General features: G+C 32.9%; 1 protein-coding gene across 2 annotated transcripts in view; it reads left to right on the forward strand.

Moving 5' to 3' along the window:
• Positions 1-7,156, forward strand: part of LOC111413616 (NAD synthetase) — a 28,424-nt gene extending 21,268 nt beyond the window's left edge. Inside the window, exons 7-9 of one of the 2 annotated variants that reach the window (XM_071199789.1) lie at positions 5,903-6,505; positions 6,568-6,715; positions 6,994-7,156. In XM_071199789.1, coding sequence (XP_071055890.1) covers positions 5,903-6,505; positions 6,568-6,715; positions 6,994-7,119 — 877 coding nt within the window. In that variant the 3' untranslated portion in view covers positions 7,120-7,156. Of the gene's footprint in view, positions 1-5,902; positions 6,506-6,567; positions 6,716-6,781; positions 6,942-6,993 lie in introns of those variants that run through there. The other variant, XM_023044653.2, reaches the window with a different exon arrangement.
• Positions 7,157-16,980: the final 9,824 nt, after the last annotated feature.

Consider the following 16,980-nt stretch of genomic DNA (forward strand, 5'->3'; position numbering starts at 1 on the left):
CCTTCACACTTTATCCAAGCTTAGAACTGCTTCAAAACTACTTTTGAGGCATGTTGAAAAGCCAACGGATCAATGAAACATCAACAATGATAATAAAACAATAAACCAAAACACTTAGAATAACTTAAATTTTTGACAAAAATAACTCACTAATGTGCGAAATGCCTTCCACAAACCTCGATGCATTTATTTAATCTAGTTTCAACGAAAAAAAAAACGCTGCTTAAGACTCGGCCCTGGACACGTTTCTACTGGTATTTAGTGTTTTGTCATATTTTCCCGGGTTATTGGTGTTTCTTGAAAAGTCAGGTCGTTTAGTCTATCCAATAGATAAAGGGGTGAAAGCAATGTGGGTTTTGCTCGAACCAAGAAATGCATATTATGCAAGTTTACATCAGCTTGTGGACAGATGCTTCATGCATTCATAGCATTTGTGATAAAAGGTTTGGATTTGCCCAAATCATATTTAAAAGTCAATGGTAATAGTTCAGTCTGTTATCATAATCGGTATCTGTTAAGGCCTGATGTAAAACAACGTGGTGGAGATATTATTCTCTTGAGAACTCTTGTCGACAATTGTTTTCGGAGTTCCCAGATTATGTGGGATCACATTGCGCACCAATGTGATTTACGAATTCATAGAGATGTCTGAATGGGCTACACGTTGCCAGTTTTCCGTAATCACTAAGTCACTCTTAAAAACACTTCTAGAGAAAAATTTCTTTCTTTGTCGTAATTGTATTGTACATTTTTGCCATGCAGTTGCATCGTATTCGAAACATTGTAAATAAATCATCATACGCTCTATCATACGCTTCTGCGTTAGTAAATGACATGTTTACAGTTACCATGGTTATCTGATTTGTTTTTCTCGATGAGGTAACTGGATCCGATTGATGGCACTCGAGTTTTTAACATTTTCTTCTATAACTCGAGAACGGGTAGCTATATCGAGATGCGGTTTTCACTAAAATTTAGCAAATTTTAAGGTGACTAAGGGTCTGTGAAGTAAATAGTATCGTTCCATTTAACTTTTCTTCAAAAATCACAAAAATATGTAATCGCTGCAGATAACGTCCTCTAGCTCATTTGTTTTAAAGCAAATCTTACTGAAAATATCTTTAAAAAGAGCATAAAATGCTACATCTATATCCTTAGACAATCGCAGTTCCACTGTTTTTTGATTTAACAGTTCCATAAAGCCTGAAAGGAATGTACACTTATCTTTATTATATGTAGATGAAAAGACAGTGTTTATATTTTTTAAATATTGTGGTACGCAAATTATTTTCAAGTTTCTTTGACTTGTAGGACATTAGAAACGATCTACTTGTTTGAACACTAAAATTTAAATTTTTAATTTTCTATAACTTTTGTGTAGTTCCAGCAATGAACTAGTACACATATTATTTAATCTTGATCATAGTGTATCTATGTTATATATTTATTTTATTAAAGTTACTGGGAAGTAAATAATCTTCAGATAATTTTGGACTTAGTTGAAAAGATGACTGTCCTCATTGGAAAATTATTTTTCTACACATATGTGTTGGAAACTCAATAATTTTGTTATTTTGTAACTTTGATGTTTATAAAAACGTATAGGACATTAAGAAAAATATAGACCTTTTCGGTGTAAGTGAATGAACTTTGATTTCCCCAATTCGCAAGGCCTTGATTACAAGGACCCATATCGGATGTTATACCTAATATATTTAAGTTTACTTTCACTTCGTAGATGTGACAACGTGTGTTCTCACATCTGTATGTTGAAGAAGAATTATCTAACATAAACACTGTTACATTTCAATGCATAATGGCGACATACACCACGTGTATCTAATAATCAATCACAATCGTTACATCTTTACGATCGCTAGCTTTGAAAATAAATTATTATTATCATAATTTAACATGAATATGTTTTTGAATTTAACATAACCAATGTGTTCTGCTTCGAGAAAGTAAAAATAAAACTCATGTAACAAACTCTGTTGAATTTAAATCTTCCAAACAATTGCTTTTGTAAAAAATGTTATCAGACTTTTTTCTGCAAGCAAATTGTTCGTTCAAGACATCAACAAGAAATCGTTCTTCACAGTCTTGGAACCTGTGAAAGTTTAGCGATCTTTCTCATATACAAAATCCAGGTATTTTCATTTTTTTTGTGAAAATTACTTTCTGGGTTTAAATTAAAAAAAAAAATTTTTCTTAAGGCCGTTTTTATAATAAAGCAATTAATGTTGTCTTTAACTTCAAGAATCAATAGTCAATAGTTCGAGAGTCAATAGTCAATACACAAGTTTGTTAACTAAACATTCATCTAAAGCAAAAGCTACCGAAAATAATAATTTAATGTTCATTTCGGCTAGACATTGGTTTACAAGTAATTAGCTAACGTTTAATAATGATAAAACAGTATCAATGACCTTTTCACTAAAGCACACAGATAAAAGTTTGGATTCTGATGATAGTTTCAGATTTCTGGGCGTGCATGTTGACCCCGGACTTACCTGGAGTTTTCATGGCGAAGCTTTAGCTTCTCGTTTAAGCTCCACAGCCTTTTTGTTAAGACGTCTTTCTGAATTTTCTTCTACGGAGGTATTGCGCGCCGCTTATTTTGCGCTTTTTCAGAGTCATCTTAGTTACGGACTACTTGCCTGGGAACACGTCACGATTAATAAAAGAATATTTAGTATACAAAGAAGAGCTATTAGAAATATAGCCAAATTAAACTATACTGAAGACTGCCACTCTTCTTTTATCAATTTACAAATTTTGACACTGCCTTCATTATACAGGGTATTCATTTCAAAACTTTCCACCTCAATTTCTGTAAATCCGGAAGTTTAAAAAGAAAATCGCTGAAATAGGTAAAGAATAAAACCAAGGGGAACAACTTTTTATGCAAAAATTGACTCACTCACTTCAACCCCCCGCCGCCAGAAACCAACCCCTTAAAAATCTTAAATGGAAAGGGGTGTCAAGTGATACCTCATTTTAAAGGTCTTTTAAGGTACTACATGTTAGTATTTATTTTTTTTAGATTGATCGATTCGTTTTCGAAATTTTTGCAATTTTTTTAGGTTTATTTGGTTATTACTTAAACAACTTTTAACTGCTTGAAACGTTCTATTTTATTTTCAGTTATTTAATTATGTACAAAAACTTTTTGCAGAGAAAATCAACTTAATAATTGTTCCAAGTGTTGTCCGTTATTAGCTAAACAATGGTACAACCGTTGTTCAAAACTACGGCGCACATTTTCAAAAACTTCCCTTTGAATTCCACGGCAAGCTGCAGTAATTCTCTGAAGAAGTTCTTCTAAATTTTGAGGTTGAGGGGTAAATACAACAGACTTTAAATGACCCCATAAAAAAAGTCTAATGGCGTCAAATCTGGTGATCCATCTGTTTGGAAACGTATTATCTAACCACTGTCGTACTGGGAGAACATAGTGAGGAGGAGCTCCGTCTTGTTGAAAATGTAATTCATTCTCATCAAGTAAGGCATTTTCTTCTCTATCCAACTGATTCTCGAGAGCTTCCGTAATTAGTGGATTGATAGTATTTTCTAACATATCCAAGTACACTTCGCCGTTTAAATTTCCATCGATAAACACTGGACCAATCCCTGTCAAAATCGTCTTCAGTTAGCTCTTGATGTATTTTCAATTTATAAGGATGGAATTTGTGAAGTTTTACAACTTTATGAACAGAACCAAAGGATATACCAGTTGCACGAGATACCTGACGCAATGAAGTATTGGGGTTGATACCAAAATAACCCAACACTTCCAGTTGAGCGGTTTCATTCAAAACTGTCGACTCATTATGTTTTATGTTGGCAACGGACCCAGTCTGAGTGAATTTCTTCATGAGATTCAGGACGTATGTATGAGATACGTTCTTATCTGGATGCCTTTCATTAAAAACTGCGGCAGTTCGTCGAGCACATTCATTTTGGGATCCATACATTAATACAATTTCAATCCTTTCCTGCAAACTGTAAACCATTATTGCTGTTTTATTTAAATAACTTTGTTAAGTGGATAACACAAAGTTGTTTAAGTAATAACCAAATAAACTTATGTTTAGAATTGCACTTTTATTTTATTCTTTTCTCGCACTGTGAGCCTGCCTATAACTCGTTTATAGAAAGAGAAAAATTTCGTCTCTTTTTTTCCTTTTTTTGGCCATTCGAGTCAAGAGTAATTTTCATACAGGTTTAATGTAAAATACTTTCAATAAAATTTTGTTTAATTCATGATTATACGTGTTTAGTTTTCTTAAATATTTCCGATTGCTCCGAAATAATAAAGGTTTAATGGTCGTTGTAAAAACGAACATGGTAATTTAATTTTATAAATTAATAATAAAAAATTACTTATTCTTGCTTTTAAGAAGGTGATTAAAGTTTTTAATATTAATTAAAGCGGGAAATACAAAACAAAGATTTTCGCAAAAATTTCGAAAACGAATCGATCAATTTAAAAAAAATAAATACTAACATGTAGTACCTTAAAAGACCTTTAAAATGAGGTATCACTTGACCCCTTTCCATTTAAGATTTTTAAGGGGTTGGTTTCTGGCGGCGGGGGGTTGAAGTGAGTGAGTCAATTTTTGCATAAAAAGTTGTCCCCCTTGGTTTTATTCTTTACCTATTTCAGCGATTTTCTTTTTAAACTTCCGGATTTACAGAAATTGAGGTGGAAAGTTTTGAAATGAACAGCCTGTATATCTTTGAATGTTTGAAATATACAATTTTACTTCATTGTCAACTAAAAAAAAATGGTGATTTTCACAATTACAAAACTAGGAGGGGGAGTGACATCCGACATGATGCATTAAGACTGACCAGATCTAGGAACGCCTATAATTACTATGGAATAAAATTTTTTATCTACTACTACTTGGATAAGTCATCATTACCGCACTCATTTGAGGTGATTTGAGTTACGTAATGAAGTTCATTACCGCACTGGTTTCATTACGTAACGCATTTTTAGCCTACTCAGAACAGACTTAATTTATTGAAACGAGCAACAATACAAAAGAAAAAGTGCTTTCTACTTACAGAGAAACAATCCTATTTATTATAAACATTAATTGTTATGTTTTTACATTTCGAAACACTTATTCCAGATGAGTAAACATGTTGTTGAAACTGACAATTCAAAATTGTCAACAATCATTTCAAAATATTTTTATAAATGTCAAATAGACTTTTTTAAAGAAATTGATTTTTTAGTAATTTTTAGCAGTCGTAGATAAAATGCTGTATATCACACGTGGGCTATAGCATAATTACAGTACTCGTGTGATTACACGACTCGGTCTACGACCTCGTCGTGCAATTCTCCACACTCATACAGTAATTATGTTTCTGGCCCACTTGTAATATAAATAACTATTAATAGACTGCCTGGTAGTTATAGGAATTTGACATTTAAAGTTTTTGTAACTAGGATTAGGGATGTTTTATTGCGTAGAGCATATTACTCTATTATAGAATTATCGAATGATTTACAGGCCTTTGAATGTGTTTAGTATAAGAACAGATTAACTTTTTTCCCTGCCACTACTGTTCTGACACGGATTATTATGACTGTGTATTTGTTTTTATGTAAATGTGACGTGTAATATTTTATATATTATATTTTATTATGTTTTTCGCCTTTCTTGTAAATTTTATATTGACGAATGTATGCCTTCGGGTTATTAGCATAATAAAGATTATTATTATTATTAATAATTAAGTAAAGTAATTATAATTTGAGTAAAATCGGTTTTCTCAAACATTTAGATTACATTCTCAAGAATTTAAAAAATATTTTATTAAACTGTCCGAGAATTGATACAGTATTTTTTTAATTTATATTCTATTTGTCTTGTTTGTCTAGTTACCACATGGTAATTACCATCGACAAAGTGGTTTCAGCAGTTTTAGAAATTTTCTCAACAATAACTGGTTTCTTTCCAAAATTTGCTTCAAACGGCGGATGCGCCCGCCAAAACCTCGCCCTACAAAATATCCAAGCCCGTTTAAGAATGGTCTTGTCTTACTTATTCGCCCAATTAATGCTTTGGGCCCGTAACCGGCCCGGTGGTTTACTCGTTTTGGGTTCGGCGAACGTCGACGAAGCTTTACGCGGTTACATGACAAAATACGATTGCTCAAGTGCCGACGTAAATCCTATCGGGGGAATTTCAAAAACCGATCTAAGAATGTTTTTGAATTACGTTAAAGAAAAATTTAATATTCCAATTATTGGAGAGATTGTTAAAGCTCCGCCAACCGCCGAGTTAGAACCGTTAAAAGAAGGGGCTTTGATGCAAACAGATGAGGAGGATATGGGGATGACTTATGCGGAGTTAAGCATTTTTGGGAGATTGAGGAAACAAGAAAGATGTGGGCCTTATTCTATGTTTTATAAATTAAAAGATCGATGGGGGAATGATTGTAGTCCAGAAGAAGTTGCAGAGAAAGTCAAACATTTTTTTAGGTAAAAATTTCTTTCCATAAATAATTTTTTTCTTTATTGTTAATATGTTCTTTTATTTCAAGATGTTACGCGATTAATCGCCATAAAATGACCGTTCTAACACCTTCGTATCATGCGGAAGGATACAGTCCTGATGATAATCGATTTGATTTACGACCGTTTTTATATCGAGCAAATTGGTCGAGACAATTTAAAGCAATTGATAAAGAGGTAAATCAGGATTTTCCTTAGTTTGAGTTTATTTTTTTTTATTTTTTGTTTTGTTTTTAATTTTAGTTAAAAAAGACGAACAATTCACGTGTACGAACAGCCATACACGTTTAGTTTTATTTGAGTTCCTTATTTTTTAGTGTTTCTTTTTCTATTTTTTTTACTAGCTTTGTAATTAGTTTTATAGGGAGTTTTTAGGATACAATAAATGTATTTTTAAATCACATTCGAAATAATTTTTAGTATCCCATCTTTTTTTCAAATCCATTTTGTTATAGGTTCCTGCAAAAAAGGTTTGTTCTCCTCGATTTAATGGTTGTTTTAAAAAAACTGGTAAATTAAATGGTGTTTGCTTTTTAATAATAAAGAGAAAAATTATTTTTCATTTCGGTCGAATGATTTAATTACCATTTTCTGTAATTTTCATTTTAGTAATATATTTTATAAATTGACATTAATTTATTTTTAAATAAAACATTGTTGGGAATTTAGTTGTGCCAGTGTCCAGTGTCCTGAAATAAGTAAGTAAGCATCCTTTTCTGGTATACAATTAAACCGTAAGTTAGTTGGTTATTGTTAATAAAGATAAACAAGTTTTGAATTTTGATTCCTAGAAAGGTTTGGGCAGTAAAGAGTTTCTAGTATTTTTTCTCTTTACAACTAGTGATTCAACTATTACCTATACAGGTGTCTCAGCGAGACCGTTCATTAGACGTTTATGGGGTTCTGGCCAAAATAAAAATTTGAAAATCAGACTTAAGTATAATCAACTGCGTTCTCTTCGACTAAAATATTTTCAGATTTTTAGCACTTCTGGTTATACCGAAAGTCGCCACCTACTTTATTTTTTTAAATGGAACCCTATATATTTTTACATATTTTGATTTGTCTCTTTTCAAGGTTTATGAATAACTTTAATTTTTCCAATTTGATTCTGCCGTTCTCAAGTTATTCGATTTTTTCTAATAAAAATCTGCTCTAGCAGACGTTTGTTCAAAAGATCACAAAACACTCGATTTTTGGGATATCAATTTAGGATTCAGAACATAATTAAGCAACATGATGGAGTATGTTTTGGTGCCGAGAACGGCTGTCTAGATCGTTTGGTCACTTTACTATGGCACGTTAAGGCCCGATTCACACTGTGATGCCGTTCACGGTTCAATCTCATTCTCTTCCTAACCGGTCCGTTCTTGGTTAGGTCAAATATTCTTAAATACAATATTAATGTTCTCACTATCGTATCGCCCTAGTTCAGATCGTATATCGCGCCGGTGCCGATTCGTCGAAAAGAATATTTGACTGAAGCGAGATCGGACCTGTTATGACCTATATTGGCAGTGTGAATACAGTTTTTTGTCTCAACACCGGTCAATGTAATGTCAATATAAGTGTGAATTCTGTAATTTGTTAACAATTCTGAATTCTGTAAACCTTCACAGGAATTATAAACGTGCGTACTTGAAGTCCTCTCCTTTTTACTTCTATAAACTGTACATTCCTTTCTTACTAGTCTTTTCATCTTCTTGATCGTTTGATCACGTGTTTTATATTCTATATCCGTAGTTTTGTCTATTTTTCGTAATTCGTGCTGGGATAACTTTTGGTAAAAGTAATTCCAAAAGTGCTAATCGGAACTCGTATATACTTTTACTTCTTCGGCTTGAGTACTTTTTGTACAAAATATAAGAATTTATTGTACTCATTTGTAATATATAGACAAATATTTTTTTTTCCAGCGCAGTGTTTTACGGACACAAGGGTAATACGCCAGCATTTGATCATGCTGATCAATACCTTACATGTGTTTGTTGTAATTGATAATTGCAGCAGGTTTTTAGTGTTATGCGCCCTCTTTCATTTCTGTATTCAGCTATGTCATTTCCATATTCAGTCGTTATAGATAGGACGTCCACTTCATTTACCAATGTGCACCCATTATAAAATAAGGACTTAATGAATAATTTTTGTTTTTTATATTCAGAGTTGCTGTACAGTACGATTTCTTTTGGAGAAGGTTTATAGCTAACTCGTAGCTGTTGTAATATCGATGCATAAAAACAGAATGTCTCTGAAGCTTGTAACAACTATTAAAAACAGCTCCGCTCAACATTGGATTCCGTTCACAAGCCCCACGCTGTATCCTTCCCGGTTTTGATGCATTGATAGAAAACTAATGGTCCTCGTCATAAGACCATGAATTTGTAGAAGGAAACTTGTTTATCAGGGCTGTAAATAGACTGCATTTTAGTATTGACGTAAGTTAAGTTTAGTTATGGTTCCACACTCTTCGTCAAACCATTCAGATTCGGCTTTCTTTGGTTCCTCTCTCCCCAGGGACTCTTCTGCCGTTTCTATTTAGTACATCTCCTCTAAATGATTCCCATTCTTCATCGGCGCTGCTTCGTTCGTATAGAGGGATGATAACCATATTAAGGGATGCTGCTAGATTTATCAATCTGTCATCAATCATGTAGATTGATATATTTACCAATTCTTTCTTCTAATTTTGGCGTTAAGATCACTTAATATAATCTTGAGTCGTTCCCATGACATCTTTAGTAGGCCTCGAGTTCTTCATTAAATAGATCTTTAATGTCTTCTTCTTTTTTCTCAGTTGGGGCATGGGCGCATAGGATGCTGTAGTTGACGAACTTTCCTCTTGACCTTAATGTGCAGAGTCTTGGATTATGTGTATGGAAAGCTATGATTAGGTGCTTAATCTTTTTATTCACAATGAATCCTGTGCCCAATGCATGTTCCATTGGCTCACAACAATAAAGTACAATATGGTTCCTTTTCTCTAGTATACCTGATTCTGTCCACTTGATCTTTTGCAGAGCGTTGATGCTGAGATGATCTCACGTTCCATGTCGAAATTCTCAAATCGTTTCTCATTTACATCTTGTTCATCCAAAACAATGGCTATTATCGCTAATTTTTCAACTGAAAAATTAAATGCCATTTTTTGGCGAGTTTTATCAATGTCCTATGTCGACCATGAATCGAGACAGATTGATTGTGACACTAGAGTATAGACACAGCGAGATTTGATCTGAGCGAGAATGAACTGTGAACGGCATCACAGTGTGAATCGACCCTAACTTTTCGAAATTTGGAAGTTCAATAACTTCATTTTTTTTAAATGGCACCCCCATATTTTATTACTTGGTCGTCTTCGGCGTCTCATTTTACATCTTTTATACCCCCTATGTCCCATACCTAACATTAATAGTTTGGAAAATAATTATGGTTCTTTGAAAACTGCACGCATATCATATCGATATTAACACGAAACGTCTAATGAACGGTCTCGCTGAGACACCCTGTATACATTGTCCAAAAATAATAAATTTTTATTTTGGAATTTACGTAAAAATTGTTATTGCTTTACAATTGCTGATGTTTATCGCTCCGCACAATTTTTAATAAATTTGACTTTGTGGTTAATATTACCATTCTAACTAATTAGATTTAGTAAGAGTCAAATCTGATTAATGAATAACACAATGATAAAAAACAAGAAGAATCCGTATTTTTATGGAAATGACAGAAAGAGTGGGAGAAGTCCACTAAGTTTTGATCAAAATTATTGTAAATACTAATTTGACTGTACAAAAATATACGTCCAATTCATGACAAATATAATAATTGCTAATAATACAGGAATGCAATTGTGTCAGATTATTATTTAGTTCTCAGTACGAAGGTCGTAAAAAATTAAACACGAATCGCGTGTAAATATTACCAAACTAAAGTGAATCAACGAAGATTTATATTTCTGATGAAGTTTATAGATTTTAACAATACAAGAGAGAAAGGACGGAAGTTGGATAAGTGCGCTGTCATAAGAAGTAAGTAAAATAATTTTCTAATTTTATACAGTGGATTCAAAAGTATTTTGCACGCCTCGTTTGCAGATTTGTGCTAGATTGCATTGTGTTTTAAAACCGTTTCAAGTAAACAGCTTTGCTGCAGCTGTCATCATTGGAATGATCAACGATATTCTCAACGGCCTTAATAGATGATCGGTGGTGTTGAAGCCGTAAATCGATTGTTGTATCAATATTTTCTAACAGCAGCTGGTACAGTACAACCTAACCGAAGATCGCCGCCGAAACAAGTTAAAAATGTCAAAGGTGCACTTGTATAGTATTCACTTGTCGTATTTCATATTGATATAACAATAATATCATAAGTACGCAAAAATCAACTAATTGATGATGAAATAAAATATTATTTAATTATTTATTAAATTATTATTATTTAAACAAAATCTTATTGAAATTACATGGAATGTCAACGGTATCAGCTTAATATAAAACCTGTAATACGTTTTTATTGCTGCGGCTTCATTAAATATGTTTTTTGAGGTAATTCTTGCTCTCTCTCTCTCTCTCTCTCTCTCTCTGTCTCTCTGTCTATGGCTCTACAGCTCGAATCGTGCCTTGGCCTCCTTCAACCTTTGCCTTAAATTTTCCCTGTTTCAGTTTCTCTCCCCGATCATCTCTTTATCGTCCCGGATGACCGCTTCCTCACATCTAATCCTGTGCCGACCCTTTCTGTCTCACTCCTTACATTCTTCCACCAATTAATCACTTAGGCATTCTCTGTTCTCTCATTCTAATTACATGACCAGTCCATTTTAAGATTATACAGTTGTCTATTAATAGAATCTACAAATATATTATAGACGTCGACGGCATATTCGCGGGCATTATTTAATATTTGTTTGACGGTAAATATTTGGTTTTCCTTTTCCAAAATCCGCCTGTTATTCACCTATGACATTCTCAGCAAAGGGTTGCAATCTTTGGTTCAGAATATGTCTGAACATTTTGTGCCCCGTGAACAGGAGCGAAATACCTGAACCTCACTGATGGATATAGGTTTCACTATAAAATTAAATAAATGTGAAATAATTTTTCCAAATGTTATTTATTTCACTACTATCACCTACTATTCTTCCTGTTTCATCTCTGCATAGAGCTTTGCAGTGTATTGATAATGTTCAATAGTCAATCCCTCAATAGTTATCACCGTTGAGAGGGCGCTCTTTTTATTGTACACTAAAAAATAAGGTAAAGAAACTGATATGTCCTTATCCGATTTTCTTTTATTATCTTTTTCTTAATTACACTCTTACTGCATAACTACAATTAAACAAAATCTTATACATTAACATTAAATATTGATCATCAGCGTTATTTTAATAATTGTTTGAAAATATCGCCATTAACTTCTAAACATTTTCGGCTTCGTTTACGAAGGCCTGTTGTTGCTTTCCTAATTGCTGTATGGTTTTCTTTAATATTAACTGCACCATTTAGAATACGCCTAAGAAGTGCATCCCTAGTGTCGACTTTGACTTTGTATACTTCACTTTTGAACCAGCCTCACAAACAATAATCAAGTGCTGTGAGGTCTGGGGATCTTGGAGGCCAAGTAATAGGACCATCAGGACTAGGGATTTCAATCCCGGGATTCCGTACATATTAAATGTCGAAAATTATCCCGGGAAATCAATTATGATTTCGGGATTATGTTTATGTCATTAATTTACTATTTTTTGAAGAATAAGACTCGATCTATCGGTTGACACTGCAACCACGCATTCGGTATTACTTTTCCCTCGATATTTGCGCTCTTCCCCGAGCTAGAGAAGGTTATTTATAGGTTAGGTAGTGAGATTAATTGTGTTGCTTTTTATTGTGAAAGAAAATACACGGACAGAGAATGTGAGTAGGTAAGTCGCAAAATCTTTTTTAACACGTTCATTGCCAATCACGCGATTTTACATTTAAATTTATCATCTTAAGTGCATCTCTCGAATGAATATAAAATATTAACATACTCATGACAAGATCACAGATGATGGCGGCATAGGCACCGAAACCGGTCCGGTCAATTTATAAAAATAAACTCTTGGGAACAATAAGGAATTTTATTTCAAACCAGTATCAACTTTTACCAATATGGTTGAAACATCTGTAATTTCGAAAAACAGATGATAAATATTCAGTATGGTACTACTATCTATCTGGTGTTGATCATGGTGAAACGGCAAAATGCAAAATATGTTTTACTATTCTGAAAAGAAAGGGTAACAAAATGAACATTAAAGAGCAATGAAAAGAACGAGCTTGTTTTGCAAGTTTAAATGCACCTAATACTTCAGGCACACCAACGCCCTCAAGCCGTCAATTATGTTCAGTACATGGTTTACAGCTGGTAATAATAGATGTGTTATACAAAAAGCCAAAAGAACAACAAAGTATATTAGAGATGAACAAATGATCAAAAGATGAACAAAATATGTTTGAAACTGACGAAGATGACTTACTAATTGCTGAACCTCAACGGCAGGAAACGAATCAGACACCGAAAAAAACTTCATTCTGCTCTAAACAAACAACAGCCACCTGACCAGTTAACTAAGAATACACTCTTCAATACATTGATCCAAGAAATTGATATATTCAATAATAGTGGTAGCATGGGTAAAATCTTCATTACACTTTTTAATGTTTGAAAACTATTCCCGCAACAAGTATGGAATCGGAACGGTGCTTCTCTTCAGCAAGCTTATTAAACACAAACTTTAGATCTCGTTTAGGAGATAAAACAATAGATAAATTGCTTGTTCTGTAACATTTCTTTAAAAATAGTTACAAGGTAGATTTTTTTATAATGCCTTGTATTATGGTTAGAATAAACTGTAACGTTAGAAACACCATGAACACCTTTTATTTATATGTAGCTCATACAACCCGGGATTACCCAGGATAGAGAATTCTGATCCTGAAATCCCGGGATTATAAAAACCCTTCTTACCGGAAGTAGACCATAACTTCGTTATTTTAAGTGGAATGCTATAGTTTTTATTGAAAACATGTTGCCTTTTATACAAGTTATTGATACCTAGCGTCTTTTGTTTTAGAGTTATTTTGAGTTTAAATTTTTTTTGGCAAATTTCACCATGCTCTTTAAAACCCCATATCCCACCCAACGTTCATTCAAAAAAACTGTAAATTGGCACGATTATTGTTCAGATGCTGTCAAATAGACTGTCATTTCTTGTATCAGAGTATCTTATACAGGTGGTCAAAAACTGAATTACCGTTTCTTCATATTCAATGGCCATGTCATTTTGACAGTTTTTCGTTTAATTTATTTCTATTATTATTTATACTATTAAGTACGATTGATAATCTTTTAGTTTACTAGCTTTTATTTACCAAAAATAACAAATAGAAGATCAAATAAATGAAACAATGAAAACAGAAAATTAATGACAAATATTTATATATAAATTTAATTTGGAAATGCAATAAAATACGATAAAATATTTATTTCGTTGTCTCGATATGTCCACAACTAAGAAAATCTTTATCAATTTTTTGGAATTTTTTCTTTGTGATGGGCGTTAGGGTTGTTAGGCGTCTCTCATGAAGTGTGCGACACGTCCTGTGCAAAAGTTTATTGCATTTGCCATCAATACAAAATAAATTTTTTTTTTCATTTAAAATTTTCTACTTTCTCGCCATTGAATATGGAGAAACAGTAATACAATTTTTGACCAGCCTGTATAAGATACTCAGATACAACAAATGACAGTCTATTTGACAGTATCTCAAGAGTAATCGTGCCAATGTAGATCTTTTTTGAAGAATGTTGGCTGCGATATGTGGTTATAAAGAACCTGGTGAAATTTACCAAAAAAAAGCTGAAAACCAAAATAACTCGAAAACAAAAAAGCTATATGTACCAATAACTTTTATCATAGTCAACCTATTGTTGTACGTACAATTAAACGGTGTGATAAAAACTATAGCATTTAATTTAAAATAACAAAGTTATGGTCTACTTCCGGTAGACCAAAAGTGGCGGCCATCTTGAAAATATTTTAGATCAAAAGTTCCGAATGAACAATCCATACTACCAAAATGTCAAACCTCTACGAATAGTGGAACCTGAAAAAGTTCTAACGAACCAGTTACGTGAAATACCTGTATACAGGATGGTTCAGTTTTTAATCGGGAAACTTTACTAGGAAGTACTTGCCAAAGTACCACAAATTTTTTATACAAACATAGGGTCGCAACTCTTTTGTTTTCGAGCTATGAGCTGTCAAAGTTGAGCTAAAAATTTACATTTTGTTTTATATTTCTGTTGTAAGTAAACCGTAGAATTTGAAATCTTGTACGTATTTTCTACTGGTTAAGACCTTATTTTCAAGCATACCTTAAGCTTCCCTAGCGCCCTCTAAGGGAATGAAATTCACCACCCCCTTGATTCTTTTTATAAGAACTTTTTAACGCTATGTAATATTAACATAAAAAAATATGGGTTGTAAAGCTCATTCTTTAGTGTGCTCATTTAAACAGACATTTTTGTCTGTTTAGTATTTTCCTTAAAGTTAATAGTTTCCGTGTAAAAAAAATAAAATATATATGTACCGCTATGTGCCGCCATGTTTAGCTAAAATTACTCTAAAAGTTGGCTCTGAGAATTTGTAAGCTTCATTTAAGGTAAATCCTCATAATTGTTGATTACTATTAATAATTTTTGACTGTTATTAAGCAAGAGTATCAATTTTTTAATATTGTTGAAAAAACGTAATTTGTTCAGACATTTATCTTATTTATGATTTTTCTTATGAAAATCACATTTAATTGGTGTTATTTAGTTAGTACTAGATCCTAGTAATTGCACAACTTCTATAGCCAGCTATAAAGAAAATTTTTTACGCTTAACAATACAATGTAGCATATTTTATTTTTTTAAGCTACAACTATTATCTTTAAGGAAAAACTAAAGAGACAAAAAAGTACTAATAATATGAATAAGCTTTACAACCCATATTTTTTTATGTTAATATTCCATGGCGTTGAAAAGTTATTTTAAAAAAATCAAAGGGGTTGTGAATTTCATCCCCTTAGAGGGCGCTAGGGAAGTTTAAGGTATGGTTGAAAATAAGGTATTAATCAGTTATACATACAGAGGCGGCGCTACCGGGGGGTGCAAGGGGTGCACTGCACCCGGGCGTCACCCAAAAAGGGGGGCGCCGGCGCCTTTTTAATGTTTTCTCCAACAATATCTTATCTTTCTTTTGCAGTATTTGGACCTGTCAGCAGTAGCTAGTCTTCAGAAAGCAGTATTTAGTCTCCACAAAGCAATTTTAGTCTTTAGAAAGCAGTATTTAGTGTTCCAGACGCTGTGTTTAGACCTGTCGGTAGTATCTAGTCTTCAGAAAGCAGTATTTAGTCTTCTAGAAGCAGTACCTAGTCTTCTGCCAACGTTATGTATGTTTTCTCCAACAATATCTTATCTTTCTTTTGCAGTACTTAGACCTGTCAGCAGTATCTAGTCTTCACAAACCAGTATTTAGTCTCCACAAAGCAATTTTAGTCTTTAGAAAGCAGTATTTAGTGTTCCAGACGCTGTGTTTAGACCTGCCGACAGTATCTAGTCTTCAGAAAGCAGTATTTAATCTTCCAGAGCAGTATCTAGTCTTCAGAAACCAGTATTTAGTTTTTTAGAAGCAGAATCTAGTCTTCTGCCAATGTTATGTATGTTTTCGCATTCCGCCCAAATGCTTGCTGTATTACTTCGAATACACAATCATACTCTATATGATTTTGCAGGTTATGTGCATAGATGATAGCATCTATATAATAATAGTATATTATAACTGGTGTTGTTATTACAGAAGTCACAACCATAGCTAGATGTAGGTTTAATAACATGTGTTATCAATAGTGCAACCAATAGATTTTTGTAACCTAAAATAAGTAAATTGTATGCTTATCATAATCCCTTTTAAATCTTCTTATGTTGTTATATAAACTTTTGACAAATACAAACTTATTGGATACAATAACTCCTAACTAGCATGTCTCATTTGTATCTTCTTTTGTTATTAGAGGACAATTTCTCTGAAACAAATTATTAAAATGTTCTTCAGGTAGACGAAGCATAATCTCAACATTTTCTGGAACTTTTGTTGTTAATTCCTTTTCTGTAAATATCCTTTTGAGATTTTTCACTTGCATACTGGGAAAGTGGATTTTACACTTCTTCAAATTTAATAAATAATTTGATACAATTATTTCTTTTACTAGCTTATTGTGTTGCTCAACATTTCACGCCTTTTGAATACTCTATTTTTCCTGGGTGTATCTGTACTAGGAAGTCAAATAAATTCTTTTACATGGTGTCTGGTAGCACGGTATATCTGTTGATAAACACAGAACGGAAGCACA

Source organism: Onthophagus taurus, chromosome 11 (assembly GCF_036711975.1).
Source record: "Onthophagus taurus isolate NC chromosome 11, IU_Otau_3.0, whole genome shotgun sequence".
Taxonomy (NCBI): Eukaryota; Metazoa; Arthropoda; class Insecta; order Coleoptera; family Scarabaeidae; genus Onthophagus; species Onthophagus taurus.